This window comes from Mus caroli, chromosome 16 (genome assembly GCF_900094665.2).
Source record: "Mus caroli chromosome 16, CAROLI_EIJ_v1.1, whole genome shotgun sequence".
Classification (NCBI taxonomy): Eukaryota; Metazoa; Chordata; class Mammalia; order Rodentia; family Muridae; genus Mus; species Mus caroli.
This window is the reverse complement of record NC_034585.1, coordinates 90615445-90642210: the sequence shown is the minus strand read 5'-3', so window position 1 is coordinate 90642210 and position 26766 is coordinate 90615445. Positions and strand designations below refer to the sequence as shown.

General features: G+C 42.8%; 1 protein-coding gene across 1 annotated transcript in view; it reads left to right on the top strand.

The window, feature by feature from the left end:
- Positions 1–26766, top strand: part of Brwd1 (bromodomain and WD repeat domain containing 1) — a 90491-nt gene that overhangs the window by 30464 nt on the left and 33261 nt on the right. The window contains exons 15-29 of the mRNA XM_021185517.2: positions 61–195; positions 5594–5722; positions 5889–6114; positions 6516–6704; positions 8202–8385; positions 9384–9477; positions 11078–11209; positions 14459–14553; positions 16404–16593; positions 18530–18655; positions 18731–18838; positions 20773–20897; positions 21706–21788; positions 24147–24258; positions 25030–25091. Of these exons, the coding sequence (XP_021041176.1) occupies positions 61–195; positions 5594–5722; positions 5889–6114; positions 6516–6704; positions 8202–8385; positions 9384–9477; positions 11078–11209; positions 14459–14553; positions 16404–16593; positions 18530–18655; positions 18731–18838; positions 20773–20897; positions 21706–21788; positions 24147–24258; positions 25030–25091 (1990 nt within the window). The remainder of the gene's footprint in view (positions 1–60; positions 196–5593; positions 5723–5888; positions 6115–6515; positions 6705–8201; positions 8386–9383; positions 9478–11077; positions 11210–14458; positions 14554–16403; positions 16594–18529; positions 18656–18730; positions 18839–20772; positions 20898–21705; positions 21789–24146; positions 24259–25029; positions 25092–26766) is intronic.

Below are 26766 nucleotides of genomic sequence, written 5' to 3'. Positions count from 1 at the left end.
AAAAATTTCCAATATATAACTTGCAGACTGTCCTTAATATTATGACTTTGTTGAATAAAGGGACATGCTGATGAAGTGTTTGTTTTGGAGACACATCCCTTTGATTCCAGAATTATGTTATCTGCAGGACACGATGGCAGCATATTTATATGGGATATTACAAAGGGCATCAAGATGAAGCATTACTTTAATATGGTAAGTAAAGTGAGCTTTTACTGGTGATTTTATGGATTATGAGAGTTACCAGAAGTTAATTGGCACGGCAGCTTCTGTACAAATCAAGGGTAATTGAAGCTTACTGAGGGTTTGGTAGCACGTGTATGTGACAGTCTTTAAATTCAGTAGATGCTCAGAAGTTACCTAGATAGCTCTTTGTCTACATTTATTTCCGTGTGTTTTTATTTTTTTTTTAAGTTTATTTTACATGTGCAGATAATTTGCTTGTGTAAGGTGTTTCTGTAGTGCCCACAGAGTCTAGAAAAACAGTAGCAGCAGATTTTCTGGAACTAGACTTAAATGGTTGTCCACTGGGACTGGAATTGCAGGTGGTTGTGTGCCATGACGTGGGGTGGGTGCTGCTGTGGATTGAATACCTAGAGCTCTTAACTGCTGAGCCATCTCTGGCTGTCAGTCTATCCCTGTATAAAATGGGTCAGTTGTTAGAGTCTAGAACCAAATTAGGGTCCTGTTGTAGGATTTATGGCACATCTGTGGTATGAGCGGAGGGTGGGAGTGCTGTCCAGGTCTATTCACGTTAGTTGCTTCAGTGCCTTCAGAACAATAGCTAGTTATAGTCAGCTATGACTGTACGCTATTCATTCTTCGACTAGCTTGTAGCTTACTTAACTCATTCAAACTTCATGCTCCAAGCTGGGGACAAATCTTCTCTTTATTTTGTTCTGAGTTTAGCTACCTGTTCATTTATGCCCCTCTCCTCCATGCGCCTGAGCGAATCTCCCACACCTCTCAGTGCTTACCAGAATCCTCTCTCTTCTGACCAGTGTCTACCTCTTACTTTCTGCCTCAGCTCATTGGCCATCAGCTTTTTTATTGACAAGTGGTGTTTACAGTCTCTCTACACAGATTTTTATTTTTTTTAAATGCAACAAAGCAAATGACAGTTTTCTCACACATTGTCTTAGACACCTGATATGTATTAGTGTCACTTGGTGTAGATAAGATAATTTGAAATATTTGGTTAAAATGTCACCAGGTGTCACCCAGTATGAGATATTTTAAATCTTGTGTTATTAAAACTAATGTATCTATTTTATGGCTATAAATACTCTTCATCTTCCTCCTTCTCCCCCCGTCTTATGTAGGGTTACAGGCCTGTCATGTCTGGCTCATGCTTCATTTGTTGTCCATGTCCACCATGAGTTTGGTGATTTTTTTTTTTTTTTTTTTACATTTTCTTGAGAGCTTTCCATACTTGTAAATGTGAATTCAGATTATCAGGGTTGAAAATAACTGACTTAATTTTCTCTCCTTGGAGTCTTAGGCTTTAAAACTGTATACCACCATATTGCTTTGAATCTCCGTGTACATCATTGATAGTAAGAGATTTTGTGTATGAATGTGCACATGTGCATGCATGTGTAGGCTAGATGGCAACCTCAGGCTTGTTCCTCAGAGGCTGTTCATCTTCTCACTATGAGACTAGGTCTTTTGCTGGTCTAGAGCTCACAGAGTAGGCTAGTCTGTCTGTTGTATGTTGTTGGTATGTGGGTTGTTTTTCGGAGATAGGTTCTCTCTGTGTAGTCTTACCTGTCCTGGAAGTCTATAGACCAGGAAGGTCAGCTCCGTCTCTTCAGTGCTGGGATTAAAGCCCTGTATCATCATGCCTGGCACTCTGAATAGTTCCATACCTTAAGATAGAATAATTTATTCATTAGCATTAAATGCAGTTAAAAATTTTAGATAGCTCAATAAACCATAGTGTTTCGGAATCTCTGAAAACTGTCTCTGTATTCCAGTTACTAGGGAAAAACACCTAAACCATGGACAATTTCTGTGTGGTCTTAAGTCACAGGCACTCCTCTCTCTTCAATAATGTATAAAACGGGCCAGTGCACCCCTTTTAATGCCAGCACTTGGGATGCAGAGGCAGGAAGATCTCTGTGTGTTCAAGGCCAGCCTGGTCCACACTGTAAGTTCCAGGACACCTAGAGCTACGTAGCTAAGGGTGGTTTAAACTGGAGAGGTGGCTCAGTAGTTAGTTCATACTCTTCTTGAAGAGACCCTAAGTTGGCTGCCGTCTACCTAGCTACCTCTGGGGTGCTGTGCTCATATGTACAACCACCCCGTCTCATACACATATAATTGCAAACCCTAAAACAAAATACATCTTTAAAACTAGTTAAGGGCCTGGCGAGATGGCTCAGCGGGCAAGAGCACTGATGCTCTTCCAAAGATCCTGAGTTCAAATCCCAGCAACCACATGGTGGCTCGAAACCACCCGCAATGAGATCTGATGCCCTCTTCTGGCCTGTCAGAAGACAGCTACAGTGTACTTATTTATAATAATAAATAAATCTTTGGGACTGAGAAAGCAGAGGTCCTAAAATTCAATTCCCAACAACCACATGAAGGCTCACAACTATCTGTACAGCTACGGTGTACTCACATAAAATAAATAAATAAATCTTAAAAAACAAAAACAACAACAACAAAACTCATCAAGGACTCTAACATTTGATCCAGGCATGGTAGCTCACACCTGCGCTGAGAGTGACAATGTGAGAGCATCTGGGAGAGCTGACACAGGATGGGGAGGTCGCCTGACTTTAATAGTGAGTTGTATCCGAGCCTGGACTGGGGTGTGAGACCCTGTCTCAAAACACATAAGGGATTATATTTGAAGTCACCATACAAGAAAAAAATAACAGAAATGCAATGTTTAGGTAGACTATAGTGACTTAGTAAGAATAAGAACAGTGTTCTTTGAAACAGGGTCTCATGTATCCCTGGATGACATGGAACTAGCTATGTGGACCTGGCTGGACTGAAATTTATAAGAGATCTTCCTGCCTCTGCCTCCTGGGGGTTGAGATTAAAGGTGTATGTCACTGTGGCAGGCTCCAGAATATTGTATTTTGAATTTAACTTGTTAAAGCAAATATATATTAATTCAAATAGATGTGAACAAAAGCATAATTGACTTTGTCTGACAAAGCCTCTAATGCATTGCCTGCCTGAGAGGCAGAAGATGTCTTTGTGTTGGTCATGTGGGTTTGAATACCTGTGGATAGGCCAGAGACAGCGTGGAGCTGGACTTACAGGCAGGTGTGAACCGCTAGATGTGGGTGTTGGGGCCTGAACTTGTCTTCTGGGTAGCAGGGTGCTAAGAAACTGAATGTTCTCTGTGGAAGAACAGTGCATGCTCTTAACAGCGAGCCGTCTCTCCAGCCCTGAACACTCCATGGGCTTCTTAGTGACAGCGAGCCCTCTCTCCAGCACTGAACACTACATGGGCTTGTCAGTGACAGAACTGGGTTTCCTAAATACATCACATACCTGAGGGATGGGGAGGACACCGAATTACTAAGTTCTGTAGAAGAACTGCAGCTTGTGTCTCACCAGGATTCACTGTAGGATGGGACATTTTAAAACCCTCAGGTAGAGCGCAAGTTTGCCTTGCTTTGATTAGGCTGTTTTTCTCATTTTAGAAAACTTCTTGCAGAACACAACCCTGGAAATACTTTTGATGTAGCTTGGCCAGTGTATGTGGTAGGACCCTTGCCATTCTGAGACACTCTGCCCTCACCCATGCCCCTCCAGTTGGCTCTGACCACAGTTCTCAGGCAGGGGTAAACACTGACTGTAAAGGCAGACGGTGCCAGGTGGTTACTAGAAGGGATGATTGTGGGGCTGTATCGTGTTCCTATGCTTTAATAGTGGGTGTTGGAAAGTATGTTGGGTTATATACATATGTTTATGTATTATGTATGTACATGAGCATGCTTTTGACAGTGTCTGCATGGAGGTCAGGGCTTCTCTTCTACCATGTGGCTTCAGGCATAAAACTCAAGTTGTCTGCCTTGGTAAAGGGTGTCTTTACCTGCGCAGAGGTCTTACTAGCCCTTTAATAACCTTATTTTATGTTTGCTAGCCTGAACTAATTAATATGCAGCATAACAGCAGGGATGTCACCTTTTTTGGCTCACTTGGTCATGGATATACAATTGTGCTGATAATTAGGGGGCATGCTACCCTCCCAGACCCCCAGGCCCCCAAGGTTTTCTCTGTATAACCCTTTGCTGTCCTGAAACTCACTTTCTAGACCAGGATGACCTGGAAACTTGAGCTCTGCCTGCCCCTTTGTCCCAGCTAGGATTAAAGGCATGTGCCACCACATCTAGTGGTTCTGTCTGTCTGTCTTTCTTCCTTCCTTCCTTCCTTCCTTCCTTCCTTCCTTCCTTCCTTCCTTCCTTCCTTTTTTTTTTTTCTTTTTATAAACCCACAGCACTAAGCAAGCATGCTTGTCTTGGTTTGGTTACTGGAGAATTAGATCTAGACAGCGACTGCATCGTGCTATGCTGGTTCACTCCTCAGTTAAATGTAACTTGGAGATGGTCAATTCATGTAGTTCACAGTTGAAACAGGAAAGTGTGAATTAATTGTCATTCTTGATACACATAGATCATCTTTCATGAAAACTGGGAGTTTGTAGCCAGGTGAGCTCATAGGTGTGACCTTGAGGGTTATCAGTGTCAGTCTTGTTCATTAGAACTCAGCTTCATTTCCATTTTCAAATACTCAGCTTTGCTTCTATAATTATTTACCAAGGTATAAGAGGATATTGGCCTCTTACCTATTAGGACAGTTTAATATAAGTAAATATCATTTACCTGTGACATCATGGCGCTTACCTTTATGCTTTTTTTAATGTGTTCATTTGATCATTTTGAGTTAATGATTAGATCTTTGTGGATTTTTCTAGTTTAATTGGTTAGTTTGTTTGTTTATTTATTTATGTGAATTTAGAGGCCTGTGGGTAAGTTTGACAGATTGTTTTCCTGGCATGTGCAGAGCCCTGGATGCAAACCCTAACTCTTAGTAAAACGTTCACAAAGAATAAAGCATTGGACGTACTCTAGACAGCTGCTTAGCCCACCTTAAAGAAGCCTCCGTAGCACAATTTACCTGCTCAGTATTAATGGCTCAGTGGTTTAAGTGCTTTAGCCGAAGGACTTAGGTGTGGGTCCCAGCACCCACATGGAGGGTCACAACCAACAGTAAATTCTTAGAGGTTTGGTGTCTTCTTCTAACCTCCGACAAATCAGACATGAACATGGAGCACATACACACATGTAAATAGAAATCAATCTAAAACTGCTTATAATGTTGCGTAGTGGCTGGAGAGCCTTGCACAAGAACTGGGTTTGCTGGGTTTGCTGTTTGCTAGTATTGAGCTGCGCTGGCAGCTGCCTTGCACCTCTAGCTTAGTTAGCTCTAGGTGGTCCTGTGTCCTTTTGGCCTGTGTTGGCCCCTGTGAACATGTGGCATGCACTTAGGCAGGAAGTCATACACATAGAGTTAAAACAAGCAACTTATTAATGTGCCTAATGTTCTTCTCCCCTGGCTGTCCTAGATCGAAGGACAAGGACATGGAGCTGTGTTTGACTGCAAGTTTTCACAGGACGGACAACATTTTGCCTGTACAGATTCTCATGGGCATCTTCTGATATTTGGCTTTGGATGCAGCAAGCCATATGAAAAGGTCATTTCTAATGCTTTCTTGTAGCATATAAAATGAATAGTTGGGAGAGGAAGTTTGGACATAGTTATTTAATTTCCTGGTGTTTCTAATTTTAAGTACCTTTAATATTACTGTCTTTAACAAATACAGATCTCAAACTGTCATTCTATGATCTGTACTTTTATAGATTCCTGATCAGATGTTTTTTCATACTGACTACCGACCACTGATAAGAGATTCCAATAACTATGTCTTAGATGAGCAGACTCAGCAGGCACCTCATCTTATGCCTCCACCATTCTTGGTGGATGTGGATGGAAACCCTCATCCAACCAAGTTCCAGAGATTAGTACCAGGTCGAGAAAACTCAGCAGATGAACATTTGGTTCCACAGCTAGGCTACGTGGCCACAAGTAAGTGCAAATTCCTTTTTTCTGTGTGCATCTGTGTCTTGTCTGTCTTTTGGATTTTGCCATGTATTTCTGGTTTTTCTGTAACTCCCTGTGTAGAATAGGCTGGCTTTGAAATTGGAGCTCTGCAGCAGTGTGCGCAGATGAAGGGCCATAGAGTACAGTAGACTTAGGGGGACTCCACAGGGAACTTGAAGTTTTTTGTGACTTAGTACTTAGTCTTTTTTGCTGACTTGAGTTACTCCCCTGTTGTGTAGGGTCTTCCTAACAGGTTAGTTCTTGAGAACTACCTTACCACAGTGCTTTGCTTCTGTTTTCCTTTGCTCAGGGTACCACCCCTGAGCTTCATGGCCAGCCTGTTCTTCCTGTGTATCACGATGACAGATTAGTGTGTGACTTTGCAGGTGATGGGGAGGTGATTGAACAGATTATAAGCCTGCACACCAACGACAGTGGAGATGCAAGCCCGGAGTCCAGCGTCTTGGATGGCATGATTAGGCAGCTGCAGCAGCAGCAGGACCAGAGACTGGGAGTGGATCAGGATGGGACTGCAAATGGACTTCCCAGTGGGGAAGGGACACCCCGAAGAGGGAGTGAGTACAAGTAAAATTCTGTGCGAGAGTAATAAAATAAAGAGATGTGGCTTCATTGCCAGATACATGCATCTCAGAGCCCAAGAACAGCTAAGTAGTGTTCTGAAAATTGCTTTGTTACTCAAAAAAAAAAAAAAAAATGGATGATGAGTGGATATGAAGTTCGTTAAGTACTCTGAAAGTCTGTCAACGGTCTTAGCTGTGGGGTAGGTTTTCAGAGTATATTAAATGAGAGCAGATAACATTATTTTTAAATGAAAACTAGCTTTCTCTTGCTTTGGCATTCACATCTTTTGTGCAGCCTAGTTGAGTAGAGACTTTCCTTTCTTACTTACTAAGTCAGTGTTGAGAGTGAGCTAGGACATGCTCCTTTATCTTGTGTGCTCAGAGACCCAGGAGTACTCCGTTATTGCTGCACAGTGACAGCCTGATGGGGCCTTAAGAGTTTCATGTCCATAAAGAGACACCATGACCACCACAGCTTTATAAAGAACATTTGAGCCTAGCTTACATTTTAGTTCATTATTGACGTGGCAGAAAACAATGGCATGCATGCAGACATGGTTCTGGAGGAACCTATGTGCACATGTATGTATGCACATGTCTGTGAGTACCCATTTAGGTCAAAAAGGGCTAGAGTCACAGATAGTTGTGAGCTGGGATCTAACCTGGGTCCTTTACAAGAACAGCAAGTGCTCTTAACCGTTGAGCCATCTCTTCAGCCCAGATTATTTCTGTTGTGTGTGTATGTGTGTGTGTGTGTGTGTGTGTGTGTGTGTGCTTGCCTGTTTGAGTGTCTGCCATTTGTGTCCAAGTACTTGCGGGGCTGGAAGAGAGTGCTTAGAGCTACGTGGCCTTCATGGAGTTAGAGCCACCTGATGGAGGTGCTGGGAACTGACCTCGGGTCCTTTGTACTAACAGGAAATGCTCTTAACTCCTGAGCCATCTCTGCCCTTTTGTGGTAATTATGAAAATTTTTATTGTTAGAATTATTCTAACTGTTGTGTCTGTGAGAGAGTGTGTGCATGTTTCTGTTATGTTTGTGTAGTGTATGTGTGTGTGTGTGTGTAAGGCCCACAGAGGAAGATCCCATGAAGCCGGTGTTCAGATGGTTTGCTAGTTGCCTGCTCAGTAGCCTAGTCTGTAACATTGTTCTTGTTATATAGCTTCCCCAGTTTAGTGGGGCATCTATCCTTAGCAAAGGTTTTCCCAAAAAACAAACTGTTTTGAAATAAAGATGCAGTGGAATACATTTGTATATTTTATAATTTCAGAATATATAGAAAAAGTTCAAGTGGCAGTTTACCAATTAATAAGTATTCTACGTTGTGGTTTTAGTTGTTTTAAAGCTTTCTTCTTACAAGCTGTTTTTAGTTTGTCCTTTTTCTGGTTTGGAAAAAGGTGTGTCCTAGTAGGGGGAATGCGTTGTTACTGTGTGCTAAATGAACATAATAACTGGAAATACTTTAAAAATACTTCCTGATATTTTTCTTCTAGGTTTTAGAAGACTGAGTTTAGACATCCAGTCTCCTCCAAACATCGGTCTCCGTCGGAGTGGGCAGGTTGAAGGTGTTCGTCAGATGCATCAGAATGCTCCTCGGAGTCAGATTGCTACAGAGCGTGACCTCCAGGCTTGGAAGCGGAGAGTAGTTGTTCCAGAGGCACCGCCCGGCATGTTCAGGTCCATAACTATTAGGAGGATGTCATTTTATATTTTATTTTATTTTACGATTTATTTATTTTATTTATGTATGTGAGTACACTGTCGCTGTCTTAAACACCAGAAGAGGGCATTGAATCCCATTACAGATGGTTGTGCGCCACATGAAAGTACAAAGAATGTACAAAGAACAAAAACTGATTTCTAAGAAAAAATAAAAAAAATAAAAAGACCAAAATAAAAAAAAAACAAAAACAGGCTGGGCAGTGGTGGTGCATGCCTTTTAATCCTATCACTTGGGAGGCAGAGGAAGGCAGATCTAAGCTAAAGAAAAAAGATTTAAGGTTTGTCCAGTTTTTTACAGACCTAGGTTACTACTGGATGTTCGAGAATATTAATAGTAGGGGTGCTGGGCGTGGTGGCNCACGCCTTTAATCCCAGCACTCAGGAGGCAGAGGCAGGTGCATTTCTGAGTTCGAGGCCAGCCTGGTCTACAGAGTGAGTTCCAGGATATCCAGGGCTACACAGAGAAACCCTGTCTCAAAAAACCAAAAAAAAAAAAAAAAAAAAAAAAAAAAAAAAGAAAGAAAGAAAAAGAAAAAAGAGTAGGGGCTAGAGAGATGGCTCAGCAGTTAAGACCTGATCCAGAGGTCATGAGGTCAAATCCCAGCAACCACATGGTAGCTCACAACCCCCGTAATAAGATCTGACACCCTCTTCCAGTGCGTCTGAAGTCAGCTACAGTGTGCTTATGTACAATAATAAATAAATCTTAAAAAAAAGAAAGATAAATACATACATAAAATCTAAACTTGTAGCCAGGCGAGTCTTGACCATGATGAGGTGCTGCGCTTGCTCCTGCCTCCCAGTGGCGGGGCTGGAGCAGCTGAAGCGTCCTCTCATTTCAATAGCTTGTGTGCTCTTTTGAGGTGCTGTGGACCCAGTAGCCTCTAAAGCTGCAGTGATGTACTGTGTACCTCAGTCCAAGAACCTCTGTCACCATATCCTTAATTTTTTAGGCGGTTGGAAGACATTCGCATAGAGAGAGGCGAGGAGGAGAGGAACCTATATGTAATAGGGAGAAAGAGGAAGACTTTCCAGGTTCCACAAAAGGTAACTTGATTCTCCTTTCTTGGGAATGAGGAAATTATCATAAAATTAGAATTCTGTGTTTTTTGTGATTTATAAAAACAGCAATAGCTTTTTTTTTTTTTTTTTTTTTAATTTATTGCTTAAAGTCTTTTGTTGGGCATTTAAAGCCAACATAGAACTGTTGAGTTCTTTTTGTTTTCTTTGAGACAGGGTTTCTTTTTGAGACTGCCCGTGCCTCCTGGGTGCGCTGGGATTAAAGGCACTCACCTCTGCCACCACCAGCACCATGCTGACCTGTGACCATACATTAAGATGTCTTCCTGTCCTTTCACAGCTGCTGACTGGCTTTCTGAGGTAGCCATTGTCACAGCTCATGTGGCTGCTGTGTAGGTCTTTGTACTCTTGAAGTTCCAGTGGTGTCAGTCCTGTCCCCTCTCTTTGGTGAGCATAGCAGAGGTAGTAACACCTCACGTAGCCGGGCTTTGTCTCTGTGTTTAAAGATTTATGCATTTATTTTATATGAATACACTGTCTCTTCAGACACACCAGAAGAGGGCATCGGATTGAATTTCAGATGGTTGTGAGCCACTATGTTGTTCCTGGGATTTGAACTCAGGACCTCTGGAAGAGTAGTCAGTGCTCTTAACCTCTGAGCCGTCTCTCTGGCCCCCAAGCTCTGTAGCCAAGGAAGACCTTAAATTTCTGGCAACTTTTGTCTTTAGATTTTTTTCAAGACAGAGTTTCTTTGTGTGACCCTGGCTGTCCTAGAATATGCTCTGTAGATCATTCTGGCCTTGAATTCAGAGACATCCACCTGCTTCTGCCTCCTGGGTGCTGGGATTGATGGCATGTGCCAACACTGCCTGGAAACTTCTTTTTTTTAAAAGATTTATTATGTGTGTGTTTGCCTGTGGAGACTAGAAGGTGTTGGATTACCTAGACATTTGTGCTGGGAATTGAACTCTAGTCCTTTGGAAGAGCTGTATATGTTCACCCACCCAGCGATATTTTTTTTTCTTTTTATTTATCATATGTAAGTACCCTGTAACTGTCTTCAGACACACCAGAAGAGAGCATCAGATCTCAGATGGTTGTGAGCCACCATGTGGTTGCTGGGATTTGAACTCAGGACCTTTGGAAGAACAGTCAGTGCTCTTAACCACTGAGCCAACTCTCCAGGCCCCCAGCTATATTTTAAGCTATTTTTTTTTTTTTTAATCACTGCATAGTCAAAGATACTGCAAGCTTCTATCTTAGAGTGGTGAGATTGCACAGGTGTATGCCGGCATGCATATCTGTGGGATTCTGGGAACAAGCCTTAACTCTAAGGGTTGTATTAGGTCTCAAGCATTTACCAACTGAGTACACCCCAGCCCTTGACTCCCCGTTGAGTGTAGCTTCATGTCATTCATGGCAGCATGGACGTGTAAGGCAGTGTGGGCATGAGGCTCGTGAGCTGCTGTGGCCTGTTTTTAAAGCTTTCCAAGGAACTAAAAGGAAAAAATACCGATTTGAGTTAACAAAATTATTTTTAATCTTTGTCTCCTTTAAAGCCATTTAAAGTTGACTGCATACAATGGCAATTTTGTCATACTGATGCCCATGCCTCTTCATGTTGTAGTCCAATTCGATGGTTTTGGTGTCCCAGTCTAGACAACGGACGTGTAGGCGTAAATATGCAAATTATAGTAGAAGAAACGCTGACCAGTATGAATTATCTTCTGGAAATGAATCTTCGGGCTCTGTTAGACATGTAAGTAGAAAGACTGCGGGGTCACCTAATGTGGATTTGCCTGACTCTTGTGTACACACACACACACACACACACACACACACTGTGTGATGTTAGGGATTAAAGAGGCCTAGGCATGGTAGGCAGATTGTGAGAGATCACCCCTCAGGCCTTCTGACCTCTTGACCTTGAGGAAGGGTCTTCCTGAATCCTAAAGGGGTGGAAGGGCCTTTGGACTTGGGGTTGTCCCTGTCTCCCACATGCTTGCAGTCTGTGCCAACAGGTTCTGCTGAGTTTGTCTTAGGTCTAAGCATGCCATGGTATGTTGGTGGAATCAGCCTGTATTATAGCCTGGGTGAAAGTGCTCGCTGACAGCCTGTGGGTTCTGGGGTCCAGCTGAGTCAGTATGCCTGACAGCAAGCACCTTTACCCTCTGAATTATTCTTTACTTTGAGGTAGAGATAAGTCACAAGTTTGGTTTTGACCCTTTGTCAGCTGTTGGAGAAAGAAATGTGGTTATTGTGCTTGCAAGGGTGCCGGATGTCCCTGAGCTCGAGCCGTGCACTTAACCACTGAGCCCAGTTTGACTTTTTTTTTTTTTTTTTTTTAAATAAAGATTTTTATTTTATGGCTGTGGGTGGTTTGTCTGCCAGTATGTATGTTAATCATGGGTGTGCTTTTAAAAAGTGCCTGTGGGGCCAGAAGAGGGTTTGGATTGCTTGGAACAGGCGTTTACAGTGAGTTGCCATGTGAGTGTTGGGAGCTAGGTTCAGGGAAATATTTTTATCCAGTGAGCCCCAATTTGCCTTACTTTTTTTTTTTTATTATTGATTTTTGAGATAGAGATTGTGTAGTTATGGCTGTCCCCCTGGAACTCATTCTGTAGTCCAGACTGGCTTTAACTCACAGATCTGTTTGTCTCTGTCTCCGGAGTGCTGGGATTAAAGGCGTGTGCCATCACCACCTGGCACTTGCCTTGATATTTTTTTTTTTTGGTTTTTCGAGGCAGGGTTTCTCTGTGTAGCCCTGGCTGTCCCGGACCTCACTCTGTAGACCAGACTGGCCTCAAACCCCAAAATCCGCCAGCCTCTGCCTCCGGAGTACTGGGATTAAAGGCGTGCGCCACCATGCCCAGCACATGTATTTATATTCATGTGTGTCTGTATATGAATTTATGTGTGCCACAGCTTGGACACAGAGGCTAGAGGCCATCTTGGGGGAAAGTGGCTTTTAATTTCCCATTGTGTGTATCTTGAAGTTCAAACTCAGGTTATCAGCTGAATTGGTGAGGGTGAGTGCTTTTACCTCCTCAGCCATTTTGCCAGCCCTGTTCAATTTTATTTTTATTTATTTTTAGATTAAAGACAGCATCTCCTGTACTCTAGGCTTGCCCCATGCTTACTGTGTCGCTTAGGTGACATTTCCTGGTCTTTCTGCTGCTGGGTTCTCTCTTGGCTTCCGAGGGGTTCTTGTTGCTAGGCAACCCTTCCAGCTGCTCTTCTCAGGCCTTTAATTAAAACAGCAACAAAACCAGAATTTCCCAGGCTGGCTTCAACCGTGTATTTCTCTCTGCCTTGGCATCTTGAGTACCTGGGACTCTGGAGCAGATACCCCACTTCTGGTTACCATAGCACTTTTTTTTTCCTCCCTAACTTGCCTTTTCAGGTTATCATTTAAAAGAATCATAGATTATATTGTGTTGACCTCTTGCCTTTCGTAACATACACTGACACATTTATTTTTGCCATATTCCATTCAGTATACCCTTCAGTATTCCACTGTTTGAGTCTAACACTTTGGTGTTTGAGTTTTGACAAGTAAGTATCCATGGAGATGTGAAGCATCTGTGTGCAAGTTGTGAACACAAACTGTTACTTTAGGAGCTTTCTGAAGACCAAGGATTAGGTGAGGGGCCTGTTTGGCATTGAGTCAGAGTGCCTGCACCATTTTGCGTTTTCATAAGCAGCAAAGGAGCATTCCTATTGGCTCACATTTTTTCAAGGTGTTTCTATTCTCCATTATCTGTGTGTTCAGTGTGACTCTAGCTAAAATACTCCTAAGTTACTTTTGAAGATATTGGCAAACTTTTAAAATCCATTGTATGGAGAGGAGAGAAGGCCACGACAGCTAACACAAGATTACAGAAGAATGTAATTAAAGGATGGACAGTGGCTGTCATTGTGACTTGTTAAGGCGTAGTTTTCAAGAAAGTGGTGTTGGTGGAAGAACAGACAGAAAGGTCAGGGCAGCAACATGATCAGTCATGAACAGATCAGTGCTCTGTTGCTTTCAAAACGGGAAAGCTGACCACAGAACAGCTCAGTGCTTGAGCTATGACTGATGGAACAGCTGGATACACACAATGCACAAAATCATTCTGAGTCGCCTGTGACTTGGGTTCACTCCGTCTTGCTCAGTGGTACAGCCCTGGATCACTGATTCCCCAAGGCTGAGGCTCTCTATATGGGGAAAGAGGAAATAACAGCTCAGGGTGAATCACAAACTGAATGTAAATGTAAAGGAGAGTTTAATATTTGTAGAACCTGAAGATAGAATATATAGGTGTCCTCAGAAAGCAATGTTATTTTATGTACAGTAGTCAAATTGGAAACTGACAAAATTGAAATTTCAGAATTGCTCCAGAAAAGATAACTGATAATGTTACGAGATAAATAGACAAAACCACAAATTGGGACAAATACTTAAAAAGTTTGCATTCGTGTATATAAAGCACTATTGAAGTGGAGTAATAGAAAGTTGTTCCCTTTTCAAAACGGGAAAGCATCTGCCAGTCACCTCACTAGTAAAGACACATAGATAGGAAATCACACTTTGAAGATGCTGGCCATCTCATCTCAGTAGTCAGATGCTGAAACTCCTGTGTTCCTCAGTGCCAACGTCCGGAGCCCTAGTCTGTTCTGGGCATCGTGGCTGTCAGCCTCACAAGTCCTCTTTGGAAATACCTTGGTAAATATAAGGGTTTGGAAGCTAGGCTTGGTGTTGCATATCTGCAATCCCAGGAAGGTCAGGAGTTCAAAGCCATTCTTCAGTACAGAGTGAGTTGGAGGCCAGCCCAACACATGCTACCGTCTCTCAAAAGCCCTTTGTGGTTTGTTTATTAAATGTGCCTTGCTTTCTACGTCTTATTTAATTGCATTTCTTCTAATTACTTGAGTTCCTTAGGTATACTGTCTTGTTGGGATGATGTAGCAGTTTTGTGTGTCATGCAGCCTACAGCATCAAGATTTTTCTTTTCCCTTGACCATCTAGGAGACATCTTATGATCAGAGTGAAGGTTCTTGTTCTTCAGAAGATGACGAGTGGAGAAATGACAGAAGAAGTGGTAGTGACAGCGACAGCTCAAGGTACCACGAGTGTCCTGTCCCTGCCTCAGACAAAGACACGTGCTCCACTAGCTCAGGACTGGACAGGACACCACACCCTACAATGCTTTGTGTCTTAGTAAAGCATGCTAACACTAATTATCTGTAGGCCTTTTAAACTGAGCATTCAAAGAGTGTGGGCAGCCTTTTCATGTATTTATTAACTTTTTTAATGTCTTTAGTTAGGATCCAGGTTTCAATATGAGAATGTGAGCCTGCATCTTTTTCATATTGCTTCCCTCTACAAAAATGGCATGGCCATCCCCAGAAGCTTTCTCCGTGTCCGTAGTGCACAGGCCATCTCGCCTTTGCTGTCTCTCTGTGGTGCTCTTGGCCTCAGCTCTGTCTCCTTTGCTCTGTTGTGACTGGTACCTGACTGTTGTCCCAAAGCATAAGAATGTGCACTATTCTCTTAAGAAGGTTTTTTTAAATTGTGCAATGCTCATGACATAAATGCTGATCACACTGTGAAGATCTTGAGAGATGAATGATCAAATCGCCAATAGTGGCCACAGCTGGGACCTGATCCCTTGATGTGTGGTGAAGCTTCATTGTGGGCTTTCCTCAGTGTGCCTTGCATCTGTTGCTGCCTTCCTGCATTCACCTTAAGCGTTCTGTTTGGGATGAGTCGCTTCCTTGGGCTCACTTGGAGGCTGCATTAGTGGTTGGTGATGCAGGTAGATTTATGGATCAGTATCTGCCAGTGTCATGGAGGTGATGGGGCTCTTCCTAGGGCTTTTAGTACTTCTCAGTAACTATGCTCTGCTTTCTGAGAGGGATGTTACTGCTTGGCTGTAGGCTTGACTTTGATCAGCTGTCATTTGTCCCAGCCTGCAGGACAGTTGGACAGGGTCTGAGGAACCACCTGTGGAGAGAATGGGGGGCGAGAAACACAAGGACGGACAGCAAGTCTGATTGATCAAGCTGTTAAATTTTTATTTTTCCCAGGCAGGTTTTATGCCCACAGAAGCAGGGTATGGGGAGGGGGATGATGCAGAATCGCTTTTTGTTTCTGGGAGAATGCACCTGTTCCCAAAAGCAGGATATTGGCTAGGTAAAAAGATCAGCAGGAGAAACAGAACAGAACGGGTTGCTAGGTACCTGTTCACAAGATCTATAGCTATTTGTTCTTAACTGGGGACAGTACTTTCCCACAGAGGCCTCACTTTTCCCACAGAAATCTCAACTAAGCTAGGACTTTTCCACTAAGGCTAAGACTTTGTGAGTAAGCACTTATGGCTGACAAGGCAGTTACATTCAAACAGGGTCGGTTGCTCCCAACAGTCATTTAGAGGGTACTTGACAGAAGAAGGAGCTGGAGCTGTGGCTCTGATTGTAGAGCACCTGCCTGCTGTGCACAGGGTTGTGGGCTAGACCTCCAGTGCCACAGAACGCAAGAAGCTCCTTTCTTTAGCTTGGGTTAAACAAACGCCCCACATTACCTCTTTCCAGTGATGGTGAAGAGTTCTCTGTTTCTTTATTCATTTCATGTGTCTGAGTGTTGTGCCTGAATGTAGTCTGTGCCCTATGTGCATGTCTGTTGCCCAAAGCCAGAAGAACTGAAGTTCCTGACAGTTGTGGCCCAGCCCTGGAAGAGCAGCTGATGCTCTCTCTCACCTTGAGCTGAGCTGTGTTTTCAGCCCTGGGGAAGATTTCTTTCTCCATCTTTGTCATGATCTGTAACCCGTGGGTCTTAGCTGGTAGTATAAGCAGGATGTTCAAGTTAAGCTGAGGCTGTCATCTTCCTCTCTCCATGTTCACCTTCTAATTCCTCTGGTGTTCTATTTGGAACTCGCTGTTACCATGAAATTTAAAGCATTCTCCCCTTGCAGTGACTCTTCATCGCAGTATTCTGATTGGACAGCTGACACGGGGATCAACTTGCAGCCTCCTCTCAGGATGTCATGTCGTCGTCGAGTAACTCGATTCTGCAGTACTTCAGAGGATGAAATGTCCATGGAGAACATATCACCTCCTAAACGAAGGCGTAAAAGAAGGAAAGAAAGCAAGCCTAAGAGGGAGGTAAGAAAAGCAATCCAAGAAAAAGAAGGTGTGCCTCTACTTTGTTTTCTACATGTAGGTTTTTTGGCTTTTCTGATTCATTCTTTCTTTCTTTCATTCATTCATTCATTCATTCATTCACTCATGTGCATACGTATGCACGTATATATGTATGTATGCTTGCATTTCTTGGCTGTTTCTCAAGTTTTCTTTTCTCTTTATTTAGATTTTGAATCCAGGACCTCAAACCTCATTCTGTGCACATAGATCTTCAGCACAATGTGTGGTGCTGCACAGCCATAACTTTGTAGATTGCTCTCCTCAGAGCCCCCTTATTGTATCCATGAGACCGTGTGCTCCACTGCTGCACTGCTCCAGCCTGGATGGCTCTTCCAGTTCAATGTTTCTTGAGTTTTATTTGTATAAACAGATGTTCTTAAGGGTTTCCTTTTTGTAATTATTGGTGTCTCTCAGAAGTGGGTTTTTAGGGGATCTATTGCAAAGGAGTTGGAAGGTCCTACTGTTTTGAATTTGCTGTCAAGAGAAGAGGGGGATTTGGACATTCCTCCCCCAAAAAACAAACAAACAAAAAACCCAAAACCCCAAACAAACCAATAGCAGCAGGGGCGGCAGCAGCAGCAATAACAGGGTTCCTTTTTTCTCTGTGTAGCTTTAGTCTCTACCTCAGAGTGCTAGGGTTAAAGGTGTGCCCCACCCCCACTCGCCTCTTGTTTCCACATTTGTTTTCTATTTTTTATCTTAATTTTTTCCTGTGAATGCAGCCCTGCTTTCTTTAATATGTGCCAGTAGGGACTGTTTCCTGCTGCTGCTGTTGTTCAAAGCTCCCAAGGCTTTTTCGTTTGTCTTGTGTTTCTGTGTAACAGGTTCCCTGACATTTAGGTGTAAGAAGGAGCATTTCTCATTTCTTGCTTGGGTGGGTCAGAAATGTAGGTTCTCTGGTCCTGAGTCACAGGTCTGATGGTGGCTATATCCAAGTCCTCCCTAGAGCTCCATCATCTTCCGAAGCTTAGTCATGTGACTTTGGCTGTGGCTCTTAACTCCTTGTCTCACGTGCCTCTCCCTGCAGCTAGCTCCTTTGTGTGTAGCATGCTGTCCTACTTCCCCCAGAGCCACTGGCTCAACAGTAAAGCAAGGGGTACACTGCACTGCTTCTCACATGGCTCAAGCGGCATCCTTGCAGAGTGACTCACTGAATGTCCCTGAGCTGAAGAGGAGTAAGCAGCACATGTGGAGAACATGTGTTGAAAATGCACCAACTCAAAAACCTCAAGTCAACAGGAGACGACCTGTAGGGCTGGGGATGGTGGTATTGGTTCAGTTGGTTTCTTGTTTACCTAGCACTCATGAAGCCTAGGTTCCATCTCTAGCACCATGTACAGCAGGCATGCTGTTCCTCATCTGTAATCTCAGCAGTCAGGTGAAGGCAGGCAAATGAGCAGTTTGTCATGTTTAGCCACATACTGAGTTAGAGGCTATTTGGGAATAAACAAAACCTGTCTCAGAATACTAAAATAAACAGGTAAGAGTGTTAGGCACCTAGTCTGACAGCTTGAGTTTGTTCTTGGAACTTGGAAGTGTGTGCGTGCACACATGCAATCAACAAATTAAAATAAAAAACATAGACATGAAAGGAGATTTCTTAATTATTACTAGGCTGCGTTCAGACTTACAGTCTTGGCAGAGTGGCTCATGCCTAGAAGATGCTCAGAAGGTAGCTCCTCTAGTGGGAAAGAGGATGCTGGCGTGAGGGAGTGCTGGGCTGGGTCTAGGTACCTCCACAGTGATTGTAGAAGCTGCAGGTAACAGAAGGATTGGATCCGGATGCATTTATAATTTTTTTTTGTATTGATCCAAATAAAACTACTCAGAATAGTTGAAGTAAACAGTATATATGTTGCCTCTTTTCTACCAAGCTGTATTGTCTTCCTCCTGGCAGAGTTTGCGAAGGATGAGTCCAGCAGAACTTGCAAATATGGAATACCTGTATGAGTTTCACCCTCCTGTGTGGATAACGGACACCACACTTCGGAAGTCTCCTTTTGTTCCTCAGATGGGAGATGAGGTGAGGGCAGAAACTTTCAGGGCCGTGCACTTGAAAGCTCAGTGGCTTCCTAGTAAACACACCTTCCCTTTGCAGGTGATGTACTTCCGTCAGGGTCATGAAGCTTACATTGAAGCTGTCAGAAGAAATAACATTTATGAGCTAAACCCTCACAAGGAGCCATGGAGGAAAATGGATCTTAGGGTAGGTCAATGCTAGCATCCAGATCTGGTGCAACAGAACTTTAGCGCAGGGGACAGATGGTTGTAAGAGCTGGAAAGGAGAGCCACCCACATGACATGAATGGAGGGATGCTACAATATATTGTTGTGTGATACATAAATAGCAAACATTTTGATCTGTCATTCAGACACTCGATGAGGTGGTTGTGTGGTCCATGCATGCTTCCTGGGGGTGTAATTGGCAGTAGAGTTCAAGGTAAATGGTTTTCAGGCCTTTGTAGCCAGTTTTATTTCTAGTATCTTAGACAAGAAGTAGAAAGCTCATAAATACACGAAGAAGGCAGTTCCTGTGATCTTGCACATAGAGTGACATGGGATCCACGTGCTTTATCATAGTAGCCAAGTTAAGCTGCGCTGCATTTCTGCATTGTCTGTTGTTGAAGTGTAGAACTTACTGTGTGATGAGAGGGAAATGCGGTCTATAGACAGAAAATCACCAGGATATCAGCAGTTTCTGTATTTTGATGCTTTTATATATAGTAAGGTAGAAAATGTAAAAAAAATTAAATTTATTTTTATTTTATATACTTTGATGTATCTGTGTGTCACACGTATGCCTGGTGACAGCAGGACAGAAAGGCATAAGATTTCAAAACAGCCTAACTCCAGAACTTGTTGAGTACACTTGCCATCCAAGCCATCATTTAGAGGGTACAGGAAGGGGAAGTTCAAGGCCAGCCTGAGCTACAGAGACAGTGTTAGATAGATAAGGAAAATGACAGAGAGAAAGCAATGTTGGGAAATATATAAATCTCAATTTGTAACCTTTAGCTCACTCACAGCTACCTTAGGCATTATCTAAGTGAAGCTTCTAAGAACCCACATTTTCCCCTAAAACATGTACGTCACAGGATTCTTGTGCTAAGGAATGCCAGTCAGCAATTTAAAAACCTGTCCTTAGAGGCCATTATCAATAGCAACTGTCACAGAAGCCACACACGAGAAAGACAGTCGGCAGGCATGAGTAGCACCGAGGGACTCCTCCACCTTTTTAGCAACATGCGCACGGGTAACTCAACACCGCAGCAAATGAAGCCGACTCAGTGTGAACTTTATGCTTCTAAATGGCATAATGATGAGTATGCAAATACTAAACCCACATATGAGGATGTATTCTTATTACATAGTAGACAGGAAACCAAAATCACAGGAACAAGGCCATGAAATTTAATACTTAAAATACGATTTTTTCAGGGTAGGAGATGTCTCAGCAGTTAAGAGCACTAACTTCTCTTCCACAGGATCCAGGTTCAATTCCCAGCAAACACACGGTAGCTCAAAACTGTCTGTAACTCCAAGATCTAACACCCTCACAGATATACATACAGGCAAAACATAAAAATTGGAAAAAAAAAAACCAAAACAAGTTATAAGCAAAATCCTGTTGTGTAACATAAAATTACATAAAGATGTTTATTCAGAGAAGGGATAAAATCTAAGGGAGAGTGGGCGAGAGAACGTCTTGCCAAGCTTGAGGGTCTGAATTCAGTCCCCATTTCTTATGTGGTGGCATGAGAGGGTCCACTCCTACACGCACCGCTGTGCCTTACATGGATGGATGGATGCTTTGGCACATGGATACACACACAAATAAATGGAAACACAAAGACAAGAAAATGTCAGATTGGTAACTGCTTATTTCATACTGGTCCTGCACCACTCTGAAATGCCTCACTCTCTGTGACATTTTCTAGTGAGCATACTGACTGCTTAGTGAGCAGGTTTCTGTATAAGATACCACCCTGGAGATTAGGAGGAATGGTGGCAGCCAATGGCTAATTACATGTAGTGTTTGGAATCCAAGGTAGGAATTGGCTTAGTCCAGTAGTGGTACATAGAGAATTACAGAATTGACAAATTGCTTTAAAAACATTTCTAAATAAATGTCTTTTACAGGATCAAGAACTGGTCAAAATTGTTGGCCTAAGGTATGAGGTTGGACCACCAACACTCTGTTGCCTCAAACTAGCATTTATAGATCCAGCAACTGGCAGACTGACGGATAAGTCTTTCTCTATTAGGTATGTATTTCTGCATATAGATAGATACCATTTCTACTGAATGGTTAGATGTAGAGCTTACATCTTGTTTGTCAGTAAGCTCTTCCTTTAGTTGCCTCCGGCATGAGGATCACTGCACAGGCTGTCCAGGTGACACTTAGGCAGGGAGTCTGCTGCTTGGGTGGTTCTTCACAGTGTTCACATAGGTAGGGGATGAGAGCCTTTGCAGGAAGTTTGTCACATGGTGGCTCCTGTCACATGTGACTGTTGAGTGTTACATGTGCTGACCCCAGTTGAGTGCATATTGCATGTGTGCTGTTTTGGAGACTAGAAGTGAAGACAGGGTCTCCCACTAAACACGGAGTTCACTATTTGGTTAGGCTGGCCCACCAGGGACCTCTCTGGCTGTCTCTGCCTTCCTAGCATTTACATCTGACTTCTGTGTGGATCTTGGCAGTCTGAACTCAGGTCCTTATATTGCCTAAAAACACTTATACTAAAGGAGTCCTCTAGCACCCTTTATCAGCTATGGATTTGTTAGATGTGCCTGGGAAGATGGCTCAGCTGAGAAAAGTCTGAGTTGAACCATGCTGGGCAGAAAGATAGGTGAATACCTTGGTACTCACTGGCTTGCCAGCCCCGCCTGCTGGGCATGCTCCAGACCACTGGCACAGCCTGTCTCAAAAGAACAAGGTGGATGGCATTCAGGGTCCCCTGACCTCCACCTATTCTGTGCACATGTACACAGGGGTTGGAGAGGGCAGATAGTACCTGTGCCTTTCGAGCATTGCTGCTTTCCACTGTGGTAATTTTTAAAATTTTCTTTTAGATATCATGACATGCCAGATGTTATTGATTTTCTTGTGTTGCGCCAATTTTATGATGAAGCAAGACAGAGAAACTGGCAGCCTTGTAAGTGTGTCCTTACTGAGTGGCCTTGTAAGCCTGTTCTTACTGAATTGTATATAGTCTTAAAAGCCATTGAGCTGCTGTTTGCATAGAGTACTTTGATTTATGGTATGTAAACAATTTCTAGAAGCATAAATGACCTTTAAATATATCAGCTTAGTATTTGTGTTAGCTGATACCTATTCCATGTAGACTTCTTAGCTAATAATATTGCTTCTGCTAAGATTGTGACCCCTCTGGGGGATGAATGGCTCTTTCACTTGGGTTCCATATCAAATATTTATATTACATTTCATTGCAGTAGCAAAATTTGAAGTAGAAACAGAAATAATCTTATGTTTGGGCCCTCCACAATATGAAGATATGAACTGTATTAAAGTATTGTAGTATTTGGAAGGTTGAGAACTACCTTAAATTTAAAATATTTAAAGCCATTTAAAATAATCTGATGATTAAAAAATAATTCTAAATTTAATACAAAAAATATTGTGGTGTAAGCTGGCTGGTGGTGGAGCCCACACTCTCAATCTCAGCACTTGGGAGGCAGATGCAGGTGGATCTCTGAGTCTGAGATAGGCTTGGTCTACAGAGCAGGTTCCTGAAGAGTCAGGTTTACATGGAGGAATTTTTTTTTTTGCCTTGGAAAAAAACGTTGTGGAGCGCCACAGTATTTTACTGTTGATCAAACAAACTAGAGTTAAGTGATAGGCCTTGAGGAGCTGGTCCTTTAGGAAGCAGACAGGCAGAAAGAGGGCTTATCAGGTACAGACACTTGTTCCTCCTCCAGAGGAATGGAGTTGAATTCCAAAACCCCATGTCAGGCAGCTCATGACTGCCTGTACCTTCATCTCTAGGGGATTTGACACCCTCCTTTCCCCTGGGCATCTACATGCATGTTCTTTGTTTATGGGTTCACCCCACACCCCACCTCTGCTCTGTTTTTTAAAAATTAAAAACAAAAATAACTACAAACATTTGATCAGCAGGATGGTGTAGATGGTCCCCCTGTCCCCTCATATCTCACCCTGATAGCTGGAGTCCGATCCCTAGGATCCACATGATATGTAGAGCACGTGACACCTGAAAGTTGCCCTGACCCCATGTTGCACCCTCCCCACATGTACACTGTATGCTTTGCTTTCCTCTGTAACCTGGCAGTTTTCCCCATAGTCCATGTGTATGTCTAGAGGAAGTTGATTGCTCTCAGCTCGGCAGCACACTATTATCCTATTTCTATTGTTTAATTGTTTTTAAAAAGTTGGCTTTTGGGCTGGTGAGATGGCTCAGTGGGTAAGAACACTGACTGCTCTTCCGAAGGTCCGGAGTTCAAATCCCAGCAATCACATGGTGGCTCACAACCATCCCTAACGAAATCTGACTCCCTCTTCTGGAGTGTCTGAAGACAGCGACAGTGTACTTACATATAATAAATTTAAAAAAAAAAAAAAAGTTGGCTTTTGAGGCAGGGTCTCACTGTGGCAGTAGCTGGCCTGGAACTCAGAGTGGTCAGGTAGCTGGATGTGAGTGCCTTTCTTTGCTGTTTATATAAAGCAGTGTGTTAGTTATGTGTGCAAGGCATGTGTGTAAGTGGGTGGAATTTTATTGACTGAATTCCAGTCAGGATTCACTGTCGTTGTACATTACATTTAAATCTTTACAGTCTTGAGCCACTCCTGCAGGCTAATAACTGTGCTTTGGGTGGGGGTGGGGGTGGGTCATGGTAGGATGCAGAGCTATACCCCAGATCCGTTTTACCCTTTGCTTGATTTGTAGAGGAACCTCTGCGAAAGCCTGTTAGAAAGATTGGCTTTCTTACTGTTGAGTTAGTGTAAACAGTAGGATTGATTAGTGGCTATGTAGTTCTTTTAAACAATAATACATTTTTAATGGTTGAGGGTACTTTTATACTTGATTTTTAACTTTTTCTTTTAAAATTTACTCAATTTTGAGCTTGTAAGTGGGTTCTAGTGAGGTCAGAGGACTTTGGAAGGCCATGCCTGAATCCCTAGAGATTGAGCTCAGGGCTTCAGGATGGAGCCAAGTGCTGCCTTCATCTGCTAACCCTTCTCACTGGCCCCAGACCCCAGTTGATCCTCCTGTATTTTTGAAGGATTTAGAGTACACTTGATGTTGTGTTTGTAGAGACAAGTAAGTATAAGGGGGCTGTAACCATCCACACACAGCAGTGAGCTGAGGTGGCACCACTCTCTCCCCTCGCGTTGGCACCCTCTGAGTACACCCTCAACCCTGAAAAGTTTGTTTTTTCTTAATCTCTGTTCTTGTGTATTGTGGTATTTCATAGGTAAAAGGTATAATAACGTTTGCACATGCATGCCTCAGACTTGATCATTTATCTTATAGGTGACAGATTTCGATCTATAATTGATGATGCTTGGTGGTTTGGAACCGTGTTGAGTCAAGAGCCGTATCAACCCCAGTATCCTGACAGTCACTTCCAGTGTTACATTGTTAGGTTTGTATACAGAAAATGTTGTTTACCGTCTCAGGTCACTGCATAACTAACATGCTTTAGTCCAGGGTCATTTTAAGCCATTGACTCAGTCTGAGCTCCAGAACTTGTAATATTCCTGAGTCAGTCACAGCTCAGCGTTGATGCTGTGTCATTGGTAACCTTCAGGAAACCTTTACTGTTTTGTTGGCTGGCTGATATTCTCACTTCCACCGTGTCTTGTGTATTTTTATATCTCTGAGGAAAGGTCTCATAGAAGTTCTGATATTTTCATAAACCTTACAAAATATTGTAATAATTTATTTTTATGTGTGTGGGTATTTTGCCTGCATGCACCATATGTATGCACCACTTTGGTGTCCTTGGAGACCAGTTGGAGTTACAGAAAGTTGTGAGCTGCAGTGTGGGAGCTGGGAATTAAGTCTTTGTCCTCTGGAAGAGCAACCTCTTAGCTCTTGTGTAAGCTTTTTCACTTTGTGGGTTTGGGTTTGGGTCTTGGCTTTTGTGTTTTGGAGATAGCATTTTTTTAAGTAGTCCTGGCTGTCCTGGCACTCTGCCTCCCTCGTGCTGATATTCATGCTGTGTACCAACAGACTGGCGGCACTTTGATTTTGTTGTATCTTTCTCAATCCTTTTTGTTATTGATTTTGTAAATGTACTGACTGCAGTGACACTGCTAACTTCCATATTTCTCTGTATCTGGTGCCTTGCCGTTCTGTAGTTTGTTTTGGGGGAAGGTTAATAATCAGTGCTTCCTTTGTTCTTCTTAAACAGGTGGGACAACACCGAGACTGAAAAGCTTAGCCCTTGGGACATGGAACCGATTCCTGACAATGGTATGCACTTGTCATAACTGTGCATAGTAGGGCATGTTTGTGACTGTCCATAAATCTCCTGAAGCTGTCAGTCACAATCTCAGAACTTGGCTAGAAGAAAACAGTTGGATGCCTATTTGTCTTAGTTCCTTTTGTTTGGTATTAGCATCTGTACGGTGGATATCTTAGCATCAGCTGTCACATGACCACTTTACCTGGGCCACATGTGTCTGTTCTTTGCTCACACTCATGCTCTGCCCACCCATCTGTGTTCTTGCATTGTATCTTGAAATGCTGTCCCTTCTCCAGCACTGCCTGTCTTTCCTCTACTTCTGCAAGGACCTGGTGTCAGCTGGTGCTCATTTCCTTTGCTCTGGTCAGGTTTGTTGGCGTCTGCTGCCCCTTCGAAAGGCTGTGTTGCGTTGTTCCTGCTCTGCCTTTTCAGTGGTGCAGAGTAGCTACTGTTGGCATTTTGTCACTACTTTAATTATTATTATTACTTAAACTAATTTAACAAGGATATCTGTCATTCCAAAACCTCACCATTTTTAATAACATGAAACCATTAGTAATTGTCCTTGTGATATATTCTTTTTGTTTTGTTTTTCAAGGCAGGATTTGTCAAATCTCTGTAACAGAGCCCTGCCTATCCTGGACTTGGCTTTGTAGACCAGGCTGGCCTCAACCTCACAGAAATCTGTCTGCCTCTGCCTCTTGGGTGCTGAGACTAAAGGCGTGCACCACCACACCTGGCTTGTGATGTTCTTTTGAGTTTAGTGACTTATGCTCGTGTGTACTGGTCTGAGAAGACATTTTACTGTATGTGTGATGTTGTTTTGAGTTTAGTGACTTACGCTCGTGTGTCCTGTCTGAGAAGACATTCTACTGTATGTACAGATAGCAAGAGCAGTAAACCATGTCCCTCCCAGCACTTAGTGCCCAGTGTCAGCTCTGTCCTTCTCACCCTGATGGTGATGACTTAAGTGTCATCTCTTCAAAGGAGACATTTAATGCTGAAGACTTTAATATAATATCTCTAAAGTAATCGGATTCTCAGTCTGTGGCCAGCTTTCCTAAGTGCCACTTGGCACCTGCTTTTTAGTAAGGTATATTCAGAGCCAGTGACAGTACTATGTAAACTCTAGTCCTTTATACTAAGGCTGCTGGCTCCCATTGACAGTTGTCAGCATACAGAAGCAGCATGATGCTAACCGTCATAGAAGCATAGCTTACAGTAGCAGGTGAACACTTCTAGTCAAAGACATTTTTTTCCATTATCATATTCAAGAATGTCCCCGAGTGTCCACAATTCGTCATAATTTTCTCAACATATAGTTTTGTTATCACTATCTTAATGTACTTATAAAATTCTTTTTTTAAAATAATTTCAGACTCACAAGTGTTACAAAGAATTGTTCAGTCATTTTATCTGCTTGGTCAGGGCTGTTGTTAAAGTCAGAGAGTCATCACTGGCACAGCAGTAATGTAGGGCCTGCTTCCATTTGTCCTGTCTTACTGTGCCTGGACTGTGCCGCCTGTAATTGTTGCCATAACTTTACCCTTTGCTTTTACCGTCTTCCTCTGCCTTCTGTGGCCTTGACTCTTCTAATCACAGGGCAGTTATCAGTTATTTCTTGGCATGTACTTCAGTTTTGCTTTGAGCTTTTCTCTTAGTTAAGCTTTTTTTTTTTTTTTT